This window comes from Cydia pomonella, chromosome 3 (genome assembly GCF_033807575.1).
Source record: "Cydia pomonella isolate Wapato2018A chromosome 3, ilCydPomo1, whole genome shotgun sequence".
NCBI classification, from domain to species: Eukaryota; Metazoa; Arthropoda; class Insecta; order Lepidoptera; family Tortricidae; genus Cydia; species Cydia pomonella.
Window position 1 is genome coordinate 486,219 of NC_084705.1, and position 22,625 is coordinate 508,843.

Sequence of the window (22,625 nt, forward strand, 5' to 3'; positions counted from 1 at the left end):
GCATCGAAATATCGGAATCTAAAATAATACAAAAGGTAATCACGGTCACTATCCCGGTCGATATAAGAGCTAACGAGGTAGAAGTAGAGAGAGGTAAAAGAGTTAACGAGTCCACTTTGCTGACTGCCTACCATGCATATATAACTTCAACACTAAGATATGGCCTCATGTTCTGGGGTAATTCTAGTGATCGCGAGGTTGCCTTTAAGTCGCAAAAAAATATATGTTTGATGTGTTTGTAGATTACCGTCAATGGAAACTCGTAAACCACTATTCATTAAGCTCAATATACTAACCTTGCCTCGTCTTGTGCAGCAGAATTTCGCTCAACGCATTACAAGGAGGGTAGTATAAGTTACAAGTAGTGAATCTTTTGGTACCAAATTATCTAATACAATTTGTTACACAAGTTTTGGACCAACTTGGTTGCCGTTGGTTTGACTACATTTTATTATATAATTTTGAATGATTCGTCTGTTTCCCCAGGACATCGAGCTCCTCGGGCGCAGCGACGGCGAGATCACCGCCGGCGTGCCCGAGGCGGCGGGCGGCGGCGGCGGCGCCGGCGCCGGCTCGGCGGCCGCGGAGCTGCGCGCGTTGCTGGCGCGGGTGGAGACGCTGAAGAGGGAGCGGGACAGCCTCGAGAGCGATCTCAAGGACGTCACTCTTGACCTCAAGGTAAACACACAGAGGTCACCGCAGGTCTTAAGGAAGTCTCTCCTCATTCTTGACCTGAGCTCTTGACTTTATAGTATATACATGTATGTATATATTCACACCTGCCAGTGATCGTATCGAGGTCTGCCTCAATAATTTGGGCATCGTCGTAATCATTTGGGAAATGCCATTATGGAGTTTCCCCAAATGATTACGCCTTACGCCATTATCGCGTGTAAGTGATGGAAGTAACCATCGTGGTATGTTTGCGCAGGAGCAATTCCTATCGGCGCTGGCTGCGGACGGCGCGCTGGACGAGCCGCGCTGACGGCGGGCGCGCTGGGCGCCGCGCTGGCGCCGCTGCAGCGCCGCGCCGCCGCCCTGCAGCAGCAGCAGGTGGGCTTGTGTGGTGTGGACCGTTGTTGTCTGACAGATTAGATCAGATCATTTAACTAATATTAAATTTAACATGAAATTTCTGCTCGACAAATTTACTACTGTTGAAATGTATAATTTAGTGTATTGTTTCGTTTTGTAGGACGCATTAGTGGGCGAGATCCAGCAGGCGCACGGGCGGTTCGCGGCGGCGGGCGGCGGCGGCGGCTCGCGCGGGGCGGGCGCTGGGCCGGCTGTGCGCCGCGCACGACGCCTACACCGACCTCACCAACAACCTCAAGGAGGGCGTCAAGTTCTACAACGACCTCACGCAGGTGACACCCTCATGTCAGGCGTGGCTCACTCCGTGCGCGGCGCTGGGCCGGCTGTGCGCCGCGCACGACGCCTACACCGACCTCACCAACAACCTCAAGGAGGGCGTCAAGTTCTACAACGACCTCACGCAGGTGACACCCTCATGTCAGGCGTGGCTCACTCCGTGCGCGGCGCTGGGCCGGCTGTGCGCCGCGCACGACGCCTACACCGACCTCACCAACAACCTCAAGGAGGGCGTCAAGTTCTACAACGACCTCACGCAGGTGACACCCTCATGTCAGGCGGGGCTCACTCCGTGCGCGGCGCTGGGCCGGCTGTGCGCCGCGCACGACGCCTACACCGACCTCACCAACAACCTCAAGGAGGGCGTCAAGTTCTACAACGACCTCACGCAGGTGACACCCTCATGTCAGGCGTGGCTCACTCCGTGCGCGGCGCTGGGCCGGCTGTGCGCCGCGCACGACGCCTACACCGACCTCACCAACAACCTCAAGGAGGGCGTCAAGTTCTACAACGACCTCACGCAGGTGACACCCTCATGTCAGGCGGGGCTCACTCCGTGCGCGGCGCTGGGCCGGCTGTGCGCCGCCCACGACGCCTACACCGACCTCACCAACAACCTCAAGGAGGGCGTCAAGTTCTACAACGACCTCACGCAGGTGACACCCTCATGTCAGGCGTGGCTCACTCCGTGCGCGGCGCTGGGCCGGCTGTGCGCCGCGCACGACGCCTACACCGACCTCACCAACAACCTCAAGGAGGGCGTCAAGTTCTACAACGACCTCACGCAGGTGACACCCTCATGTCAGGCGGGGCTCACTCCGTGCGCGGCGCTGGGCCGGCTGTGCGCCGCGCACGACGCCTACACCGACCTCACCAACAACCTCAAGGAGGGCGTCAAGTTCTACAACGAACCTCACGCAGGTGACACCCTCATGTCAGGCGGGGCTCACTCCCCGTGCGCGGCGCTGGGCCGGCTGTGCGCCGCGCACGACGCCTACACCGACCTCACCAACAACCTCAAGGAGGGCGTCAAGTTCTACAACGACCTCACGCAGGTGACACCCTCATGTCAGGCGGGGCTCACTCCGTGCGCGGCGCTGGGCCGGCTGTGCGCCCGCCCACGACGCCTACACCGACCTCACCAACAACCTCAAGGAGGGCGTCAAGTTCTACAACGACCTCACGCAGGTGACACCCTCATGTCAGGCGGGGCTCACTCCGTGCGCGGCGCTGGGCCGGCTGTGCGCCGCGCACGACGCCTACACCGACCTCACCAACAACCTCAAGGAGGGCGTCAAGTTCTACAACGACCTCACGCAGGTGACACCCTCATGTCAGGCGGGGCTCACTCCGTGCGCGGCGCTGGGCCGGCTGTGCGCCGCGCACGACGCCTACACCGACCTCACCAACAACCTCAAGGAGGGCGTCAAGTTCTACAACGACCTCACGCAGGTGACACCCTCATGTCAGGCGGGGCTCACTCCGTGCGCGGCGCTGGGCCGGCTGTGCGCCGCGCACGACGCCTACACCGACCTCACCAACAACCTCAAGGAGGGCGTCAAGTTCTACAACGACCTCACGCAGGTGACACCCTCATGTCAGGCGTGGCTCACTCCGTGCGCGGCGCTGGGCCGGCTGTGCGCCGCGCACGACGCCTACACCGACCTCACCAACAACCTCAAGGAGGGCGTCAAGTTCTACAACGACCTCACGCAGGTGACACCCTCCTGTCAGGCGTGGCTCACTCCGTGCGCGGCGCTGGGCCGGCTGTGCGCCGCGCACGACGCCTACACCGACCTCACCAACAACCTCAAGGAGGGCGTCAAGTTCTACAACGACCTCACGCAGGTGACACCCTCATGTCAGGCGTGGCTCACTCCGTGCGCGGCGCTGGGCCGGCTGTGCGCCGCGCACGACGCCTACACCGACCTCACCAACAACCTCAAGGAGGGCGTCAAGTTCTACAACGACCTCACGCAGGTGACACCCTCATGTCAGGCGTGGCTCACTCCGTGCGCGGCGCTGGGCCGGCTGTGCGCCGCGCACGACGCCTACACCGACCTCACCAACAACCTCAAGGAGGGCCTCAAGTTCTACAACGACCTCACGCAGGTGACACCCTCATGTCAGGCGTGGCTCACTCCGTGCGCGGCGCTGGGCCGGCTGTGCGCCGCGCACGACGCCTACACCGACCTCACCAACAACCTCAAGAAGGGCGTCAAGTTCTACAACGACCTCACGCAGGTGACACCCTCATGTCAGGCGTGGCTCACTCCGTGCGCGGCGCTGGGCCGGCTGTGCTCCGCGCACGACGCCTACACCGACCTCACCAACAACCTCAAGGAGGGCGTCAAGTTCTACAACGACCTCACGCAGGTGACACCCTCATGTCAGGCGTGGCTCACTCCGTGCGCGGCGCTGGGCCGGCTGTGCGCCGCGCACGACGCCTACACCGACCTCACCAACAACCTCAAGGAGGGCGTCAAGTTCTACAACGACCTCACGCAGGTGACACCCTCATGTCAGGCGTGGCTCACTCCGTGCGCGGCGCTGGGCCGGCTGTGCGCCGCGCACGACGCCTACACCGACCTCACCAACAACCTCAAGGAGGGCGTCAAGTTCTACAACGACCTCACGCAGGTGACACCCTCATGTCAGGCGGGGCTCACTCCGTGCGCGGCGCTGGGCCGGCTGTGCGCCGCGCACGACGCCTACACCGACCTCACCAACACCCTCAAGGAGGGCGTCAAGTTCTACAACGACCTCACGCAGGTGACACCCTCATGTCAGGCGGGGCTCACTCCGTGCGCGGCGCTGGGCCGGCTGTGCGCCGCGCACGACGCCTACACCGACCTCACCAACAACCTCAAGGAGGGCGTCAAGTTCTACAACGACCTCACGCAGGTGACACCCTCATGTCAGGCGTGGCTCACTCCGTGCGCGGCGCTGGGCCGGCTGTGCGCCGCGCACGACGCCTACACCGACCTCACCAACAACCTCAAGGAGGGCGTCAAGTTCTACAACGACCTCACGCAGGTGACACCCTCATGTCAGGCGTGGCTCACTCCGTGCGCGGCGCTGGGCCGGCTGTGCGCCGCGCACGACGCCTACACCGACCTCACCAACAACCTCAAGGAGGGCGTCAAGTTCTACAACGACCTCACGCAGGTGACACCCTCATGTCAGGCGGGGCTCACTCCGTGCGCGGGCGCTGGGCCGGCTGTGCGCCGCGCACGACGCCTACACCGACCTCACCAACAACCTCAAGGAGGGGCGTCAACTCCGTGCGCGGCGCTGGGCCGGCTGTGCGCCGCGCACGACGCCTACAACGACCTCACGCAGGTGACACCCTCATGTCAGGCGGGGCTCACTCCGTGCGCGGCGCTGGGCCGGCTGTGCGCCGCGCACGACGCCTACACCGACCTCACCAACAACCTCAAGGAGGGCGTCAAGTTCTACAACGACCTCACGCAGGTGACACCCTCATGTCAGGCGGGGCTCACTCCGTGCGCGGCGCTGGGCCGGCTGTGCGCCGCGCACGACGCCTACACCGACCTCACCAACAACCTCAAGGAGGGCGTCAAGTTCTACAACGACCTCACGCAGGTGACACCCTCATGTCAGGCGGGGCTCACTCCGTGCGCGGCGCTGGGCCGGCTGTGCGCCGCGCACGACGCCTACACCGACCTCACCAACAACCTCAAGGAGGGCGTCAAGTTCTACAACGACCTCACGCAGGTGACACCCTCATGTCAGGCGGGGCTCACTCCGTGCGCGGCGCTGGGCCGGCTGTGCGCCGCGCACGACGCCTACACCGACCTCACCAACAACCTCAAGGAGGGCGTCAAGTTCTACAACGACCTCACGCAGGTGACACCCTCATGTCAGGCGGGGCTCACTCCGTGCGCGGCGCTGGGCCGGCTGTGCGCCGCGCACGACGCCTACACCGACCTCACCAACAACCTCAAGGAGGGCGTCAAGTTCTACAACGACCTCACGCAGGTGACACCCTCATGTCAGGCGGGGCTCACTCCGTGCGCGGCGCTGGGCCGGCTGTGCGCCGCGCACGACGCCTACACCGACCTCACCAACAACCTCAAGGAGGGCGTCAAGTTCTACAACGACCTCACGCAGGTGACACCCTCATGTCAGGCGTGGCTCACTCCGTGCGCGGCGCTGGGCCGGCTGTGCGCCGCGCACGACGCCTACACCGACCTCACCAACAACCTCAAGGAGGGCGTCAAGTTCTACAACGACCTCACGCAGGTGACACCCTCATGTCAGGCGGGGCTCACTCCGTGCGCGGCGCTGGGCCGGCTGTGCGCCGCGCACGACGCCTACACCGACCTCACCAACAACCTCAAGGAGGGCGTCAAGTTCTACAACGACCTCACGCAGGTGACACCCTCATGTCAGGCGGGGCTCACTCCGTGCGCGGCGCTGGGCCGGCTGTGCGCCGCGCACGACGCCTACACCGACCTCACCAACAACCTCAAGGAGGGCGTCAAGTTCTACAACGACCTCACGCAGGTGACACCCTCATGTCAGGCGTGGCTCACTCCGTGCGCGGCGCTGGGCCGGCTGTGCGCCGCGCACGACGCCTACACCGACCTCACCAACAACCTCAAGGAGGGCGTCAAGTTCTACAACGACCTCACGCAGGTGACACCCTCATGTCAGGCGGGGCTCACTCCGTGCGCGGCGCTGGGCCGGCTGTGCGCCGCGCACGACGCCTACACCGACCTCACCAACAACCTCAAGGAGGGCGTCAAGTTCTACAACGACCTCACGCAGGTGACACCCTCATGTCAGGCGTGGCTCACTCCGTGCGCGGCGCTGGGCCGGCTGTGCGCCGCGCACGACGCCTACACCGACCTCACCAACAACCTCAAGGAGGGCGTCAAGTTCTACAACGACCTCACGCAGGTGACACCCTCATGTCAGGCGTGGCTCACTCCGTGCGCGGCGCTGGGCCGGCTGTGCGCCGCGCACGACGCCTACACCGACCTCACCAACAACCTCAAGGAGGGCGTCAAGTTCTACAACGACCTCACGCAGGTGACACCCTCATGTCAGGCGGGGCTCACTCCGTGCGCGGCGCTGGGCCGGCTGTGCGCCGCGCACGACGCCTACACCGACCTCACCAACAACCTCAAGGAGGGCGTCAAGTTCTACAACGACCTCACGCAGGTGACACCCTCATGTCAGGCGTGGCTCACTCCGTGCGCGGCGCTGGGCCGGCTGTGCGCCGCGCACGACGCCTACACCGACCTCACCAACAACCTCAAGGAGGGCGTCAAGTTCTACAACGACCTCACGCAGGTGACACCCTCATGTCAGGCGGGGCTCACTCCGTGCGCGGCGCTGGGCCGGCTGTGCGCCGCGCACGACGCCTACACCGACCTCACCAACAACCTCAAGGAGGGCGTCAAGTTCTACAACGACCTCACGCAGGTGACACCCTCATGTCAGGCGTGGCTCACTCCGTGCGCGGCGCTGGGCCGGCTGTGCGCCGCGCACGACGCCTACACCGACCTCACCAACAACCTCAAGGAGGGCGTCAAGTTCTACAACGACCTCACGCAGGTGACACCCTCATGTCAGGCGGGGCTCACTCCGTGCGCGGCGCTGGGCCGGCTGTGCGCCGCGCACGACGCCTACACCGACCTCACCAACAACCTCAAGGAGGGCGTCAAGTTCTACAACGACCTCACGCAGGTGACACCCTCATGTCAGGCGGGGCTCACTCCGTGCGCGGCGCTGGGCCGGCTGTGCGCCGCGCACGACGCCTACACCGACCATCACCAACAACCTCAAGGAGGGCGTCAAGTTCTACAACGACCTCACGCAGGTGACACCCTCATGTCAGGCGTGGGCTCACTCCGTGCGCGGCGCTGGGCCCGGCTGTGGCGCCGCGCAGCGACGCCTACACCGACCTTCACCAACAACCTCAAGGAGGGCGTCAAGTTCTACAACGACCTCACGCAGGTGACACCCTCATGTCAGGCGGGGCTCACTCCGTGCGCGGCGCTGGGCCGGCTGTGCCGCCGCGCACGACGCCTACACCCGACCTCACCAACAACCTCAAGGAGGGCGTCAAGTTCTACAAACGACCTCACGCAGGTGACACCCTCATGTCAGGCGTGGCTCACTCCTGTGCGCGGCGCTGGGCCGGCTGTGCGCCGCGCACGACGCCTACACCGACCTCACCAACAACCTCAAGGAGGGCGTCAAGTTCTACAACGACCTCACGCAGGTGACACCCCTCATGTCAGGCGGGGCTCACTCCGTGCGCGGCGCTGGGCCGGCTGTGCGCCGCGCACGACGCCTACACCGACCTCACCAACAACCTAAAGGAGGGCGTCAAGTTCTACAACGACCGCACGCAGGTGACACCCTCATGGCAGGCTTGGCTCACTCCGTGCGCGGCGCTGGGCCGGCTGTGCGCCGCGCACGACGCCTACACCGAACTCACCAACAACCTCAAGGAGGGCGTCAATTTCTACAACGACCTCACGCAGGTGACACCCTCATGTCAGGCGTGGCTCACTCCGTGCGCGGCGCTGGGCCGGCTGTGCGCCGCGCACGACGCCTACACCGACCTCACCAACAACCTCAAGGAGGGCGTCAAGTTCTACAACGACCTCACGCAGGTGACACCCTCATGTCAGGCGGGGCTCACTCCGTGCGCGGCGCTGGGCCGGCTGTGCGCCGCGCACGACGCCTACACCGACCTCACCAACAACCTCAAGGAGGGCGTCAAGTTCTACAACGACCTCACGCAGGTGACACCCTCATGTCAGGCGGGGCTCACTCCGTGCGCGGCGCTGGGCCGGCTGTGCGCCGCGCACGACGCCTACACCGACCTCACCAACAACCTCAAGGAGGGCGTCAAGTTCTACAACGACCTCACGCAGGTGACACCCTCATGTCAGGCGTGGCTCACCTCCGTGCGCGGCGCTGGGCCGGCTGTGCGCCGCGCACGACGCCTACACCGACCTCACCAACAACCTCAAGGAGGGGCGTCAAGTTCTACACCGACCTCACGCAGGTGACACCCTCATGTCAGGCGTGGCTCACTCCGTGCGCGGCGCTGGGCCGGCTGTGCGCCGCGCACGACGCCTACACCGACCTCACCAACAACCTCAAGGAGGGCGTCAAGTTCTACAACGACCTGACGCAGGTGACACCCTCATGTCAGGCGTGGCTCACTCCGTGCGCGGCGCTGGGCCGGCTGTGCGCCGCGCACGACGCCTACACCGACCTCACCAACAACCTCAAGGAGGGCGTCAAGTTCTACAACGACCTCACGCAGGTGACACCCTCATGTCAGGCGTGGCTCACTCCGTGCGCGGCGCTGGGCCGGCTGTGCGCCGCGCACGACGCCTACACCGACCTCACCAACAACCTCAAGGAGGGTGTCAAGTTCTACAACGACCTCACGCAGGTGACACCCTCATGTCAGGCGGGGCTCACTCCGTGCGCGGCGCTGGGCCGGCTGTGCGCCGCGCACGACGCCTACACCGACCTCACCAACAACCTCAAGGAGGGCGTCAAGTTCTACAACGACCTCACGCAGGTGACACCCTCATGTCAGGCGTGGCTCACTCCGTGCGCGGCGCTGGGCCGGCTGTGCGCCGCGCACGACGCCTACACCGACCACACCAACAACCTCAAGGAGGGCGTCAAGTTCTACAACGACCTCACGCAGGTGACACCCTCATGTCAGGCGTGGCTCACTCCGTGCGCGGCGCTGGGCCGGCTGTGCGCCGCGCACGACGCCTACACCGACCTCACCAACAACCTCAAGGAGGGCGTCAAGTTCTACAACGACCTCACGCAGGTGACACCCTCATGTCAGGCGTGGCTCACTCCGTGCGCGGCGCTGGGCCGGCTGTGCGCCGCGCACGACGCCTACACCGACCACACCAACAACCTCAAGGAGGGCGTCAAGTTCTACAACGACCTCACGCAGGTGACACCCTCATGTCAGGCGTGGCTCACTCCGTGCGCGGCGCTGGGCCGGCTGTGCGCCGCGCACGACGCCTACACCGACCTCACCAACAACCTCAAGGAGGGTGTCAAGTTCTACAACGACCTCACGCAGGTGACACCCTCATGTCAGGCGGGGCTCACTCCGTGCGCGGCGCTGGGCCGGCTGTGCGCCGCGCACGACGCCTACACCGACCTCACCAACAACCTCAAGGAGGGCGTCAAGTTCTACAACGATCTCACGCAGGTGACACCCTCATGTCAGGCGTGGCTCACTCCGTGCGCGGCGCTGGGCCGGCTGTGCGCCGCGCACGACGCCTACACCGACCACACCAACAACCTCAAGGAGGGCGTCAAGTTCTACAACGACCTCACGCAGGTGACACCCTCATGTCAGGCGTGGCTCACTCCGTGCGCGGCGCTGGGCCGGCTGTGCGCCGCGCACGACGCCTACACCGACCTCACCAACAACCTCAAGGAGGGCGTCAAGTTCTACAACGACCTCACGCAGGTGACACCCTCATGTCAGGCGTGGCTCACTCCGTGCGCGGCGCTGGGCCGGCTGTGCGCCGCGCACGACGCCTACACCGACCACACCAACAACCTCAAGGATGGCGTCAAGTTCTACAACGACCTCACGCAGGTGACACCCTCATGTCAGGCGGGGCTCACTCCGTGCGCGGCGCTGGGCCGGCTGTGCGCCGCGCACGACGCCTACACCGACCTCACCAACAACCTCAAGGAGGGCGTCAAGTTCTACAACGACCTCACGCAGGTGACACCCTCATGTCAGGCGTGGCTCACTCCGTGCGCGGCGCTGGGCCGGCTGTGCGCCGCGCACGACGCCTACACCGACCCCGTGCTAAAAAAAAATTACAATTAAAAGTAAATCCGATTCCTGTTATACTACAACCCAAAACCGTAAAGTGTAGCATAACTCGTTCGAAACCGGGTCGGGACGGTCGCCTGCATTGTCTCTTATCGCATTTAACGCGCGTCATAAGTACCGGGACTTGTTTACCTGAATAACCAGTATCTAAGTGCATACGAAAGTTAGCCCTGTGTGTATAGCATTAAGGTTGATATTGTGGTGTAGCTTTGGACCAATCGTTATAGTTAGCTACCCAATCTTGAAATGAATTGCTCTAAGTGCAGTGAAAAATTAACCACCGATTTTGCGGAATGCGGATTATGCCACGGCCGCTTACATTTCGATTGTGCGGGACTCACCGAGACTACATATCGCAAAAAAGGATCGGCTGCAAAGGCTGCCTGGCGTTGTATAAATTGCCGAAACATACCTTTAACGGACACCGGGACGACTGCAGACGTGCTAAACGAGATCAAATCCTTTCGAAACGATTTTAATTTATTAAAGTCGGATATTAACACTATCAAAAGTGACGTCCATGCCACTTCTCAAGGACTGAAGGACCTGAATACAAAATGGAGTGAACTCGAAACCTGGCGAACTACCATGGACGAGCGTTTAGTTCAGGTAGAAGACAAAGTGTCCTCACTGGGGGGTCTGCCGAAAAGTTTACACGAGGCCTGCGAGACTATCGAATCTCTTAAAAGTGAAATAAACTCTCGCGATCAATTCTCTCGCTTAAATAATGTGGAAATATCGGGGCTCCCCTTTAAAAGTGGAGAAAATCTCAATTCGCTCCTAACAGACATATCCAATAAACTGGGCGTTGATATATCGAACTCCGACATCGATACGATTCACCGTGTGCGTCGCTTTAGCGCCATCACCGCCACCTCCAGCGGCGGGCCCGCCCACGCGCGCGCGGCTCGCGAGCCAGCGGTCATCGTGCGCTTCGTGCAGCGGCGCCGCAAGGACGAGCTGCTGGCGGCCATGCGGACACCGAGGACACTCACGACGGCCGACATTGGGATGTCGGGACCACCACAAAACATCTATATCAACGACCACCTCACTCGCGGAAATAAACTCCTTCTAAAGCAAGCCCGTGCAGTTAAATCTGACTTAAATTACTCCTACTTGTGGGTTAGAGATTGCAAGATTTTAATGCGCAAAAATGACAAATCTAAGATCTTATATATCTCTAAAGAATCCGATCTCACTAAGTTAAATTGACTAGTTATTATGCTCTTATTACTATACCTAACGTTCGTGCGAACAACTCGTTTTAATAATCACATGTTACTTTCATTTACCTTTATCACTTTATGTATGTTAAATACCTTAATAACTTGCACTAGCTTCGCTTATCAATATTTTTGTTTTGCCTACGCGCTACTATTCTTTATACTGCTCGACTTTGTTTGTTCTAACAATAGACTCGAAATAAAACTGTTTGTGTTAACGTATATTGCCTGCTTAAATTCCATAACATATTATATAAACCTTTTCTTATTACCGTGTTCACTGTACCGGAACTAAACGTTTACTACCAAAATGTTAGGGGGTTGCGAACTAAATCTCATTCTTTTCTAGCTAATGTTCTTAAAGCCGATTATGACGTCATTTGCCTCACTGAGACTTGGCTAACGAGTGATTTTAATGATTCTGAGTACTTTTGGAATGATTATGCTGTTTATCGCCTTGACCGTTGCACGGCGCGGGGCGCGGGGGCGGAGCGCGGGGGCGGCGTGCTGGTGGCGGTGCGGCGCGCGTGCGGCCTCACCGTGCGCGAGCGCCCCGACCTGCGCTCCGGCCCACACGCCGAGGAGCTGTGGCTGAGCATCGAACGCGCCGACGCTGCAGCACCGCGTTCGCGCCCGCGTAATAGGCAATGTACTAAGTTTTACATTTGTTGTTGTTATTTTCCGCACGGTAACGCTCATTATACAGCCTTGCAAACCTTTTTTGATTCCACATCGGACTTTATGACTGCTAATCCGAGCGATAATTATATAATTGTAGGAGATTTTAATATTAGTCATGCCGTCTGGACTCAAACTAACGGGAATTTAGAACTTGACGCTAATAACAATACAACCTCAACTTTACTTTCCGATTTCCTAAATTTCTCTGACTTAAAACAGTTAAATGGATGCTTTAATGTTAACAACCGAATTTTGGACCTTGTGTTGAGTGACTTGTGTGGTACAGTCACTCACTGTAAGTCACCTCTTACTCCCGAGGACTCCCATCATAGGTCACTGGACATATGTTTTAATTTTCCTTTTCCTTCGGTCGTACACGATCGCCCCAGAGAGAAATTACTCTTTTATGCTGCTAATTACGAAAAAATCAGAAACGATCTATGTTCAACAGACTGGACCCAAATGAATGGCATGAATACTGAACAAGCAGTGTCTTATTTTTATTCAATCTTAAACTCGCTAATTAAACAGCATGTCCCTCTTAGCCGAACACAGTCATCTGGAAATCGTCCTCCGTGGTTCACTCGGGCGTTAATTAAAGTAAGTCGCGAAAAACGTAACATGCATACTAGATGGAAAACTTATAAAAATCCTTTGGACTACCTTTCTTTTAAGCTACTGAGAACAAGAGAGCGTAAGATGGAAATAGATTGCTATAACTCATACATATCTTTTGCCGAGAGAAATATACGACAATGTCCGAAATATTTTTGGTCTTTCATTAAGTCTAAATTTGCTGCAAATAAAACTCCAGACTGTATGACTTACGGGAATAAAACATCGGCTGACTCTGAAACGGTAGCAAATTACTTCAACGATTACTTTCATTCTGTTTTTGTAAAAAACAACATGTACTCATTTTCCCCTAATATCCGTACGATTAACACCCCGATTGACATCTCCTCCATTAATTTAAGTAATGCCCTAGTCCAAAAATATCTACACAACACTAATGTTAACAAAGGTGCTGGGGCTGACAAGATTCATCCTATCTTAATATCCCGTTGTAGTAAAGAACTGTCTATACCTCTTACTATTATCTTTCATAAATCGCTGACCGAGGGTTGTTTTCCATCTGTTTGGAAAACTGCTCTAATAACACCAATACACAAAAGTGGGGATAAACACGACGTGACACAGTACAGACCTATATCCAAATTATGCATTTTTGGCAAAATATTTGAAAAAATTGTGACCTCGGAACTAACTAATTGTGTTATTCGCATTATTTCTCCAAATCAACACGGATTTCTTCGTGGTCGAAGTGTCGACACCAACCTTATTACTTTTGCAGATTTTATTTTGAATGCTCTAGACAATGGTTATCAGGTTGACGCCGTGTATACCGATTTCTCAAAAGCATTTGATAAAATTAATCATGCCCACCTACTTCAAAAATTATACGATCTTGGTATACACGGTGATCTTCATAGATGGCTTGAATCTTACATACAAAATCGTAGCCAAGCAGTATCTCTAAGAGGCTTTACTTCAAGATACTTGACCATTGATTCAGGTGTACCCCAAGGTTCGCATTTAGGACCACTTTTATTTATCCTATATATTAACGACATAGGTTTATCACTTAATAGTTCAAGGCATCTTGTTTACGCTGATGATACAAAAATATTTAAAATTATAAAAACAAACAACGACTGCCTTGAACTACAACGTGATCTTGACAGTTTTGCTACCTACTGCAACTCCAACCAACTACTACTCAACCCTGATAAATGCAAGTGTATCACTTTCACCCATAAGCGTGTACCCCTTTTATTTAACTATAACTTTTTAGGCAAGCAACTAACTAGAGTTTCCTTAGTTCGAGACCTAGGTATCACTTTAGACTCAAAGCTCAATTTTATTTCACATATAGATCTTATTACTGCAAAAGCTTATAAGCAGTTGGGTTTGATACTTCGGCTCTCTAAACCCTTTAAAGACCCTAATACTCTAAAGATATTATATTCCTCTTACGTCCGTAGTGTTTTAGAATTCGGTTGCATCGTTTGGACTCCCCAATATACAGTTCATAAAACGCGAATTGAAAGAATTCAAAATAAATTATTAAAGTCACTTAACTTCCGCCATGGTTTGAATCTGTCTGAAAGTACCAGCATACGGCACGGTCTCACGCCATTAGTCGGACGCCGCGTATATATAGACCAAATGTTTTTATATAAGCTTTTAAATAACTATATTGACTCTCCTGATCTTCTTGAAAAAATTATTTTTAAATTGCCTAGTCGTATTCCCACTCGCCACCCCCAAACATTCCATATTAGCTTTTGTGGCTCTAATTTTGCCAAGCATACTTTTTTTAGACGAGCCTGTCGTGATTACAATGATAAATTTTCAAATTTAGATATTTTTTCATTATCATTTTGTAAATACAGTAGCATTCTGCGAAGTTCAATCTTTCCTTTATAAATATTGTACGTTTTCTTTTAAGTACCTAGTAACTATATATTATTTGCACGCATAACAACTATAGCGATACATGTATTTTTAATTATTTTGTATACCACTTTAAACTCTGTACTATGTCATGCATTTATTAATTACCTACCGATGTTTTGAAGTCCCTGTACGCGTGACAGACAAGAAGATGCCTAACACCTTCCCTGTTTCGATCTGTAATTTACTATGTATACTTTTATTTTCAATGGAACTAAAGGTCTGTTTGTTATCACTTAAGCTTATATAAATTAATATGTGACTGTTTGTTTCCTAAATAAATTAAAAAAAAAAAAAAAAAAAAAATAAATATTGGGATGAATTCCAAATACAAATACCTATACCTAGCATAAATACCTAACATGTGATTTAACCTTTCAATTGTCCACAGTTGCTTGTGACCTTCCAAAACAAAATCTCGGACTTCTGCTTCGCGCGTCGCACTGAGAAGGAGGAGCTGCTCAAAGATCTGACGCAGGACGCCTCGAGGGTCTCACGCCCCGCCCCTGATCCCCCGCAGGCGCCTGTTCAAGAGGTAACTCTATGCTATAGAATAGATATGATATGTAATTATTTTATTTTGTGTGTCAAATTCCATACTGTCGAATTAGGATACCCTGCACGGCTAGCACATGACGGGCGCGACAGTCGACAGGCGAGAAAATGCCGCGACATAGAGCTTTCTCGCGAATCGGTAGCATAAGACGCGCGCGACAACCCGCTGTCTCGCGGACAAATGTCAAAACGACATAATTTTGTCGTTTGACAGTTCCACGCGGGATACTCTCGAAACTCGTAGCACAAGTGCACTATGGGAGAGAAAATATCCCGCGTTTCAACGTCAAAAGGAGAGAAACTGTCTTCGAGGCTAGAGGGTTGCGAGAAGCATATTTTGTCGAAGTTTTGTTGACTTTGGTCCTAAAAGAAAGTTAATTTTCTATATTTTGTGTTTATTTCATACTACAGCAATTTTCTGTGTAATTTTAATATGAATCCTGAGTGTTATGATTTGTCCGTTAGCTAGGTAGGTAAGGTGTAGGTACGTGGTATTGCTTTATAACATACCTATTAAGATACCTATATCTATATCATGCCGGTAATAACAAAATGATTGTATTTTTTCACATTTACTTGTTTGTTCTCTTAAGTTAAATGAAAACCCGACAGAAAAATTAAAAGCCTAAGATTGTGCCACTACATCAACAAAGCAAACAGTTTGATGGAGAATTGACTGGAGGGTGATTAATAGAAACTACTTTGTGGAAATCCGTATTAATTGATACATAAATATTACTTCGCTCATCCACGAAATAATTAAGTGCTAGTCAATCAGTGCTAACCCGTTACACTTACACGCGTATTTTTACAGTCAATGCATGCAACCTACCACCTAAAAAATATATACGCAAATAGTTAAATAAACCACCACCTAAGTACAAAAACTCGTCACGTGCTTCAATTGATTGTGGGATATAAACCGCGGTCTTGGGGTTTAATTATAGGTATATCCGGGTACTAATGATTTATAATATGTGTACAAAAACGCACCACCTAGAGAGGATGGGAGAGGATCGTGCTGTGAGAAGAGTGTATGTGGGGCACCCGGGTGGAAAACGTCCGTCTGGGCGTCCCAGATACCGCTGGAGTGACGAAGTCCTAAAAGACCTGTTCGCCCTCGGAATACCCAACTGGCGTGAAGTGGCGCAGGATAGGGCAGAGTGGCGCTCTCTTGCGTCAGAGACCAAGATCTTGTTTGGGTCACTGAGCGAGTGTACAAAAACGCAATGTATTTTAAAACTTTGGAGAAAGCCTTCAGATTGGGTAAGGTAACCTACACCTACTGTACTTAGGTACCTATTACTTACCCTAAGTAGGTGTCTAAGTACACTTTTGTTACTATATGCATTATTTTATTATACGCAGATAATAAAATAATGCAAAATAATGAATCTGGCAGCCCAACTCAACCTCCACCTTTCAAAAGGCCACGGCCGTAATAAGAGTATTCTGTAGTTACCACCCTAATGTACGATTCCCACCGACTGGCTGGAGTCAGGCCACACCGGAGCGCATTTTTAATGTGCCTATATATTATATATCGCAGAAGCGATAGAATCCGTCCGGAGGCGTCTCCGCGTCCGCGAGCAGCCGACCGGCTTGCGGCCACATAAATGTGAAATGCGATCCGACTCCGCCCGTTCGGTGGGAGTCGTAGTAGTCGTACTTAAATCTAAATATCTAAAAGAGGTCAGAGTAAATAAAATAACTTAATGTTTTTGTATATTTGCAATATGAGAAAACTTAAAAAACTAACGCTGCATCCATAGATCGCTAAAATACAAAACACGCAAAAAGTGTCGTTGTATGGAGTAGGTTCCCAACTTGAGCCCTTCTATAGATGTCCTCCGTGGCAGGATGGCTGCGCCCAGCAGCAGCATGCTTAGGTATAGGCGCCGTGTTTAATGACAGAATTGTGCATGTCATCAATCTTCAAAGCCAGCGGTGCAGCAACTAGCCAGCCACAAGGAAGATATGTTGGGGATTATCATGAGATCTTCAGTCTTCTTCGTAAAGATGGTAGCTTATTAGCCAACACTTTCGGATAATCTCAATTATCTTAAAAAAACACCAATCATTCGTAAGGAGTGGTATTTAATTATTAGGTAGGTAATTATCTTTAGATATAATAATGTACTCCAACTTGTAACGACAAAGCGAATCAAATTATGATTGACACATTGACATTTCCGACTTCAAAATAATATTTGCTATTTCTTTAATCTTAATACTGCGAGAAGGAGACAAAGTTATCGTGACTAGGGACGCTCCGTTTCTAAAGCTGACTATTCATTATTTTTCCGATTATGTTAGTACCGATTCAGTGTTGCCACGAAAGAAAATTTTGTTCCAAGTATAAATGGCCACACTGGCTAAGTCGCGCGCGGGATGGCTCTCTCGCGTGGAATTCTTTTCTCGATCTGTCAACTTATGCTACCAAAATCGAGAAACTGACAGGTCGAGATAGAAATTTGTGACACGCGACTGTTGTTTATCGCGGCGCGAGTTATCCCGCGTGTAATCATGTGCTAGCCGTGCTCTGTAACGATGGTTGTGTGTATGTAATAATAAAAAAAAAAAAAAAAAAAATATATATATATATAGTATACTAGCAAGTAATCTCCCAGAACATGATCTGACTTCTGTTTCGCGCGTCGTACTGAGAAGGTATATACTATATCAAAATCAGTAAAGTATGACTATTCTTAATTCGTTTTATTTTTCTAGGTTTAATTTTAGTTTTAATTTTGTAATATTATATTTTAGTTTAGTTAGTCAATATAGATTCTTTATTGTGTATTTATTTGTTTAAATGTAAACTACAAGTTTTTGGTCTCAATAAAATCATCTGCATATTGTCACTCACTATTTTGGAACGCAATCGGCCCATAAACGTCGAAGTTTAAACTAGCGACCACTTACTGACATTTTGTCAATGTGTTTATAGCCGATCGCGGCGGTGCGGAAGGAGCCGCCGCCGCGCCCGCCGCCGCCGAGCGCCGCGCCCTCCGCCTCCCCCGCCGCCCCCGCAGCCCCCGCCGCCGCCGCACTGCCCTATCCCATGCAACCACAAGGTAAGAACATTCCCCCTATTTTTTTTTATTTATTCAGGATTACAACAGCTTATAATAATTACATGTGCAATTTTAAATTTTAAGTGTATAAAGCCAATTACAGTAATCCACAAGGTCAAATCGTGATCTTAGTAAACAGTTAAGAAGATAGTTACAGAATAGCAGGTATACATTAGTGAACATGATTGAGCACTTACTGAGACACAATAACCTAATCAAATATATAAAAAAGAACCTTTTTTATACTCTGATCAATGATTGAATTGAAGACCTAGCTTACACATAATATTTCAATATTATGTGTAAGCTAGGTCTAGAACCAGTACGGATATTTATGTCTACATATATATATATATATATATATATATATATATATATATATATATATATATATATATATATGGAGTGTGCATGTGTGTGTGTGTGTATGTATTTACATAATTTTAATTAGTTATATAAAAAAAATAAAAGTTGATTAAGATACGATAATTGTTTGCGCTTACCTTTCACATTTCTAAAAATTATTCGAAAATATATTTGGGTTTGAAGCTTTTTTCTTTTTTTAGCCCAGCTGTAAGTATGTTTTTCTACTCGTCGACTGTAATTGTTTAATTAAGATTTCGTATACTAAACTATAATTGCGTACTTTTTATGTATTGGCTCCCAACTCAACTGTAATAGTATTTTATGCAACCGTTGTTTAGAGAGGAAAATACTCGTGGCGTCTTTATTAACAATTTTCCACTCGCCTTTTTTGACTCAGTTAAACAACGTTGCATACAATACTTTTTCTACGATCAAGCATTTACTTTGAAATAAAATTGTAAATTTTATAAATATTTTTCATGTCATCTATCGCGATTTTGAAGGCAGCAATTTTTTAGTGACTTCTTGGGTCATCACTGATATTTCTTCAGGCTTAGACACTAAGTTTTCGTCTTCATCCATTTTAACTTGAAAGACACATTGTTTTTTAACACAAAAGTTAAGTTTTATTGGACAACCACAATAACCACATTCAAGAAGTAGCAAAGAATGTGGAGGGTACGGGCGGGAAATTGAATGAAAAAAATTTAAAAAACTTGTCTAAGGTTCACTTATATGTCAGAGATGACATTTAAAATAAGGTTGGCAACAATGTATTTCATACAATATTTTTAAGTGGTCATTACATCGAAAAGTGCCAAAAAGATACTGCGTGTATGCAAAAATGCGTTTTTGGGGAATAGACTAAAGACTTGTCTTGACAACTATAAGGTAGGGCTTTAAAGATGTGTGCACGACCCTTTAAATGACAAATAAAACTACGGGAGTAGATAAAATATCTTTCGATACGATGTAGTCAACTATAAAACATTTAACCAATAACGTGCCTCCGCGCTCCCATAGAACAGGGAACCAAATCCAACCAATTCAAACCAATTTTCGGTGGAAGTTTGCATGGTAATGTACATCATATTTTTTTAAAATTTTATTATTCTCTTATTTTAGGAGCTACAGGGGGGGGGGGGACACACATTTTACCACTTTGGAAGTGTCTCGCGCAAACTGTTCAGTTTAGAAAAAAAAATCATATTAGAAACCTCAATATCATTTTTGATGACCTATCCATAGATATCCCACATGTATGGGATTTATGAAAAAAAATTTTTTTGAGTTTCAGTTCGAAGTATGGGGAACCCCCAAAATTTATTGTTTTTTTTTTCTATTTTTGTGTGAAAATCTTAATGCGGTTCACAGAATACATCTACTTACCAAGTTACAACAGTATAGTTCTTATAGTTTCGGAAAAAAGTAGCTGTGATATAAACGGACAGACAGACGGACATGACGAATCCATAAGGGTTCCGTTTTTTGCCATTTGGCTACAGATCCCTAAAAACATGTTATATTGACTGAATATGATATTTACAGCGGCCACATTTTTTCGTCTTTCAAGTAAGTCAGTTTCTGCTTTCTGTAACGGTATGTTGTCCCTCAGGCATGCCGCTACCGTACGGCGCGGCGCCGTACTACTACGCGGCGCCCATGCCGACGGGCTACAACCCGTACGCCACGCTGCCCTACCCGCACCACGCGCCGCGCGCGCCCGCGCCGCCCTACCAGCCCTACCAGCACCCGCCCGCGCCGCAGGGCTACCCGCAGCCCCCCCCTCACGGCTACAACCCCTATGGCACGCAGTAGCAGCCCCGCCTCCACTGGACCTACACTACCTGCAGTGAGGCTGGAATACTGCGACGGACGGAGCTCGAATCGTTGACGCCTATGCTTTTAATCCTTCTCCGGGCATAGTACAATTTATCGACCCCATACGCGCCGATAGAATTTCAACTTTAGACTTCTGATTTAATGTTCAAATTAGTTTGCATTTTCGGGAGATATGACTTGTCTTCAAATGAATCATCAAAGCTAAATTGATTGTAATATATTTAGATTTTTTCAAGAAAACCTTGTAGATTGGTGCGGCCTGGAAAAGGGTTAAATTGAACACGTAGAGACACACTCCCACATGACTTTACTCTATATTAAAGTTCGGGTTAACCGTCACCCGTGCTGCAATATATTTAAACACTATTCGGTGTAATTGATCACTCCCCAATGACAATTATTAGTCGTAAACTCCAATCAAAAAGTATCTTTTGAAAAGATTCATTCGATACATATTTTTTTTTACTTTTTGATTAGCATTTAAACAAATTACGATTATCACGTTGTTGGTTAAGTAGCGCACCTCCTTTCCAAAAACAATATCGGTACTCCATTGGGTGTCAGCGAAGCAGCTGGCATAATCATACATCAACATAAGTAACCGGGGCGAAACGAGCTCCGCGAGTGACGGGAAAACATACATCTTTCAATTTTAGGAATTTTCGCCCGAAATTCAGAAAAAAGAGAAAGAACCATTATTTCAAAGAGATTTCTAATGTGGACACTAGGGCTCCGCTCCAGATCTAGGTCTTAATAAGTAACGTATATTTATAGTATCCCTAGGTGTAAGGATTCGGTGCAAGGTTGTTACTAATGTTGGATTTATAACTGTTGATATGCTTGTTTTAGGCAGGTTCAAACCGAAATTATACTAACACCAAAAAAAAACACATTTTCATTAATAAAAGTGTAAGTTTGTGGTCGAGTTGAACTCGCAATTGTTATACTAAAAAGGGCCTTATTTTATATATACACAGAACATTTTGAGAATCTACCAGCAAGCTCTATGAAGGAGCTATCCTTTGAAATACAAACTTTGTTACGGATGGCATAGAGTTCATTTTAATTTATAATAATACATTACGATACAGTGGCGATAAATTAAAACACGACCGAAGGGAGTGTTTTAAATCGACACGAGTTGCGAATTGCCTATTCGCACATGTATTGTACAACGTTTTACAGTAGATATGGCCCTTTAAATGTTCGACACAGTAACGGAATATGCTAATTTTCACACTAGTGTGGTAAAGTAGCACCATATGTACTGTAAATGTATATTTATATTCTCAAGCCAACCATACAATAAAATACAAGATATGTATCGGCTTAATTAATAAGAATTACTAATAAGTTTTATTTTTGCCCCTTGCACTATGGAACCAAATGAGTCTTCATATTGCATAATTGTCACAATTGTCAAGAATATGTATTAATTGTATTTTATATCAGCGGTTGATTACAATGTTGTTTTTATTATATTATTGTATTGAATAGGTCTGTGATAACCGTCTGATGTTTCAAACGCATTTAAGTACGACAAAAATATGTATACACTATTACATCAGTTGTTACAAGCCGAATAATGTATACATATCTTTGACGTGGACTAAACACATTAATGATACAAATAGATATCATAAATTTAAAGCGGCGTTTGAATTATTTACGCTTTATAACTTAACACAAAATATGAATCTCCTGTCATAGCGTTTGTGTCAGGATCTCTGGGTAAATTGAACTCAAGTGTGTACATTTATTTTTGTCAGGCCACTTCGGTAGGTGCTTTTAGTGCGAGAAGGATTCTATTAGGGTAAAATATAATCAAATTTATTAATACTGCATGTAAAATCACTTAATTTATAATGATTTTCAATGAAGTTACTTGTAAACTTGTAGTAAATAAATATTTTTATTGAACTATTGTTTTATTGGTAATTCGTTCATCTTGTAAAGAAAAAATCCCTATTGAAATTAACGAATACCTTGCACAAGTTGCACTAGAGATGGTGAATGTCACCTGGACCTCATTAGGCGGGTCCACACAGAGCGAGCGAGCGAGCACGTATGTGCGAGGCGATTTCCTCACGCACAAAACTGCCAGTGTAG

General features: G+C 50.3%; 1 protein-coding gene across 1 annotated transcript in view; it reads left to right on the forward strand.

Moving 5' to 3' along the window:
- LOC133515712 (programmed cell death 6-interacting protein) overlaps positions 1-21,118 on the forward strand; it is a 31,501-nt gene extending 10,383 nt beyond the window's left edge. The window contains 8 exon segments of the mRNA XM_061848265.1: positions 487-678; positions 932-980; positions 983-1,053; positions 1,196-1,267; positions 1,269-1,367; positions 15,068-15,211; positions 18,182-18,308; positions 20,290-21,118. Of these exon segments, the coding sequence (XP_061704249.1) occupies positions 487-678; positions 932-980; positions 983-1,053; positions 1,196-1,267; positions 1,269-1,367; positions 15,068-15,211; positions 18,182-18,308; positions 20,290-20,492 (957 nt within the window). The 3' untranslated portion in view covers positions 20,493-21,118.
- Positions 21,119-22,625: the final 1,507 nt, after the last annotated feature.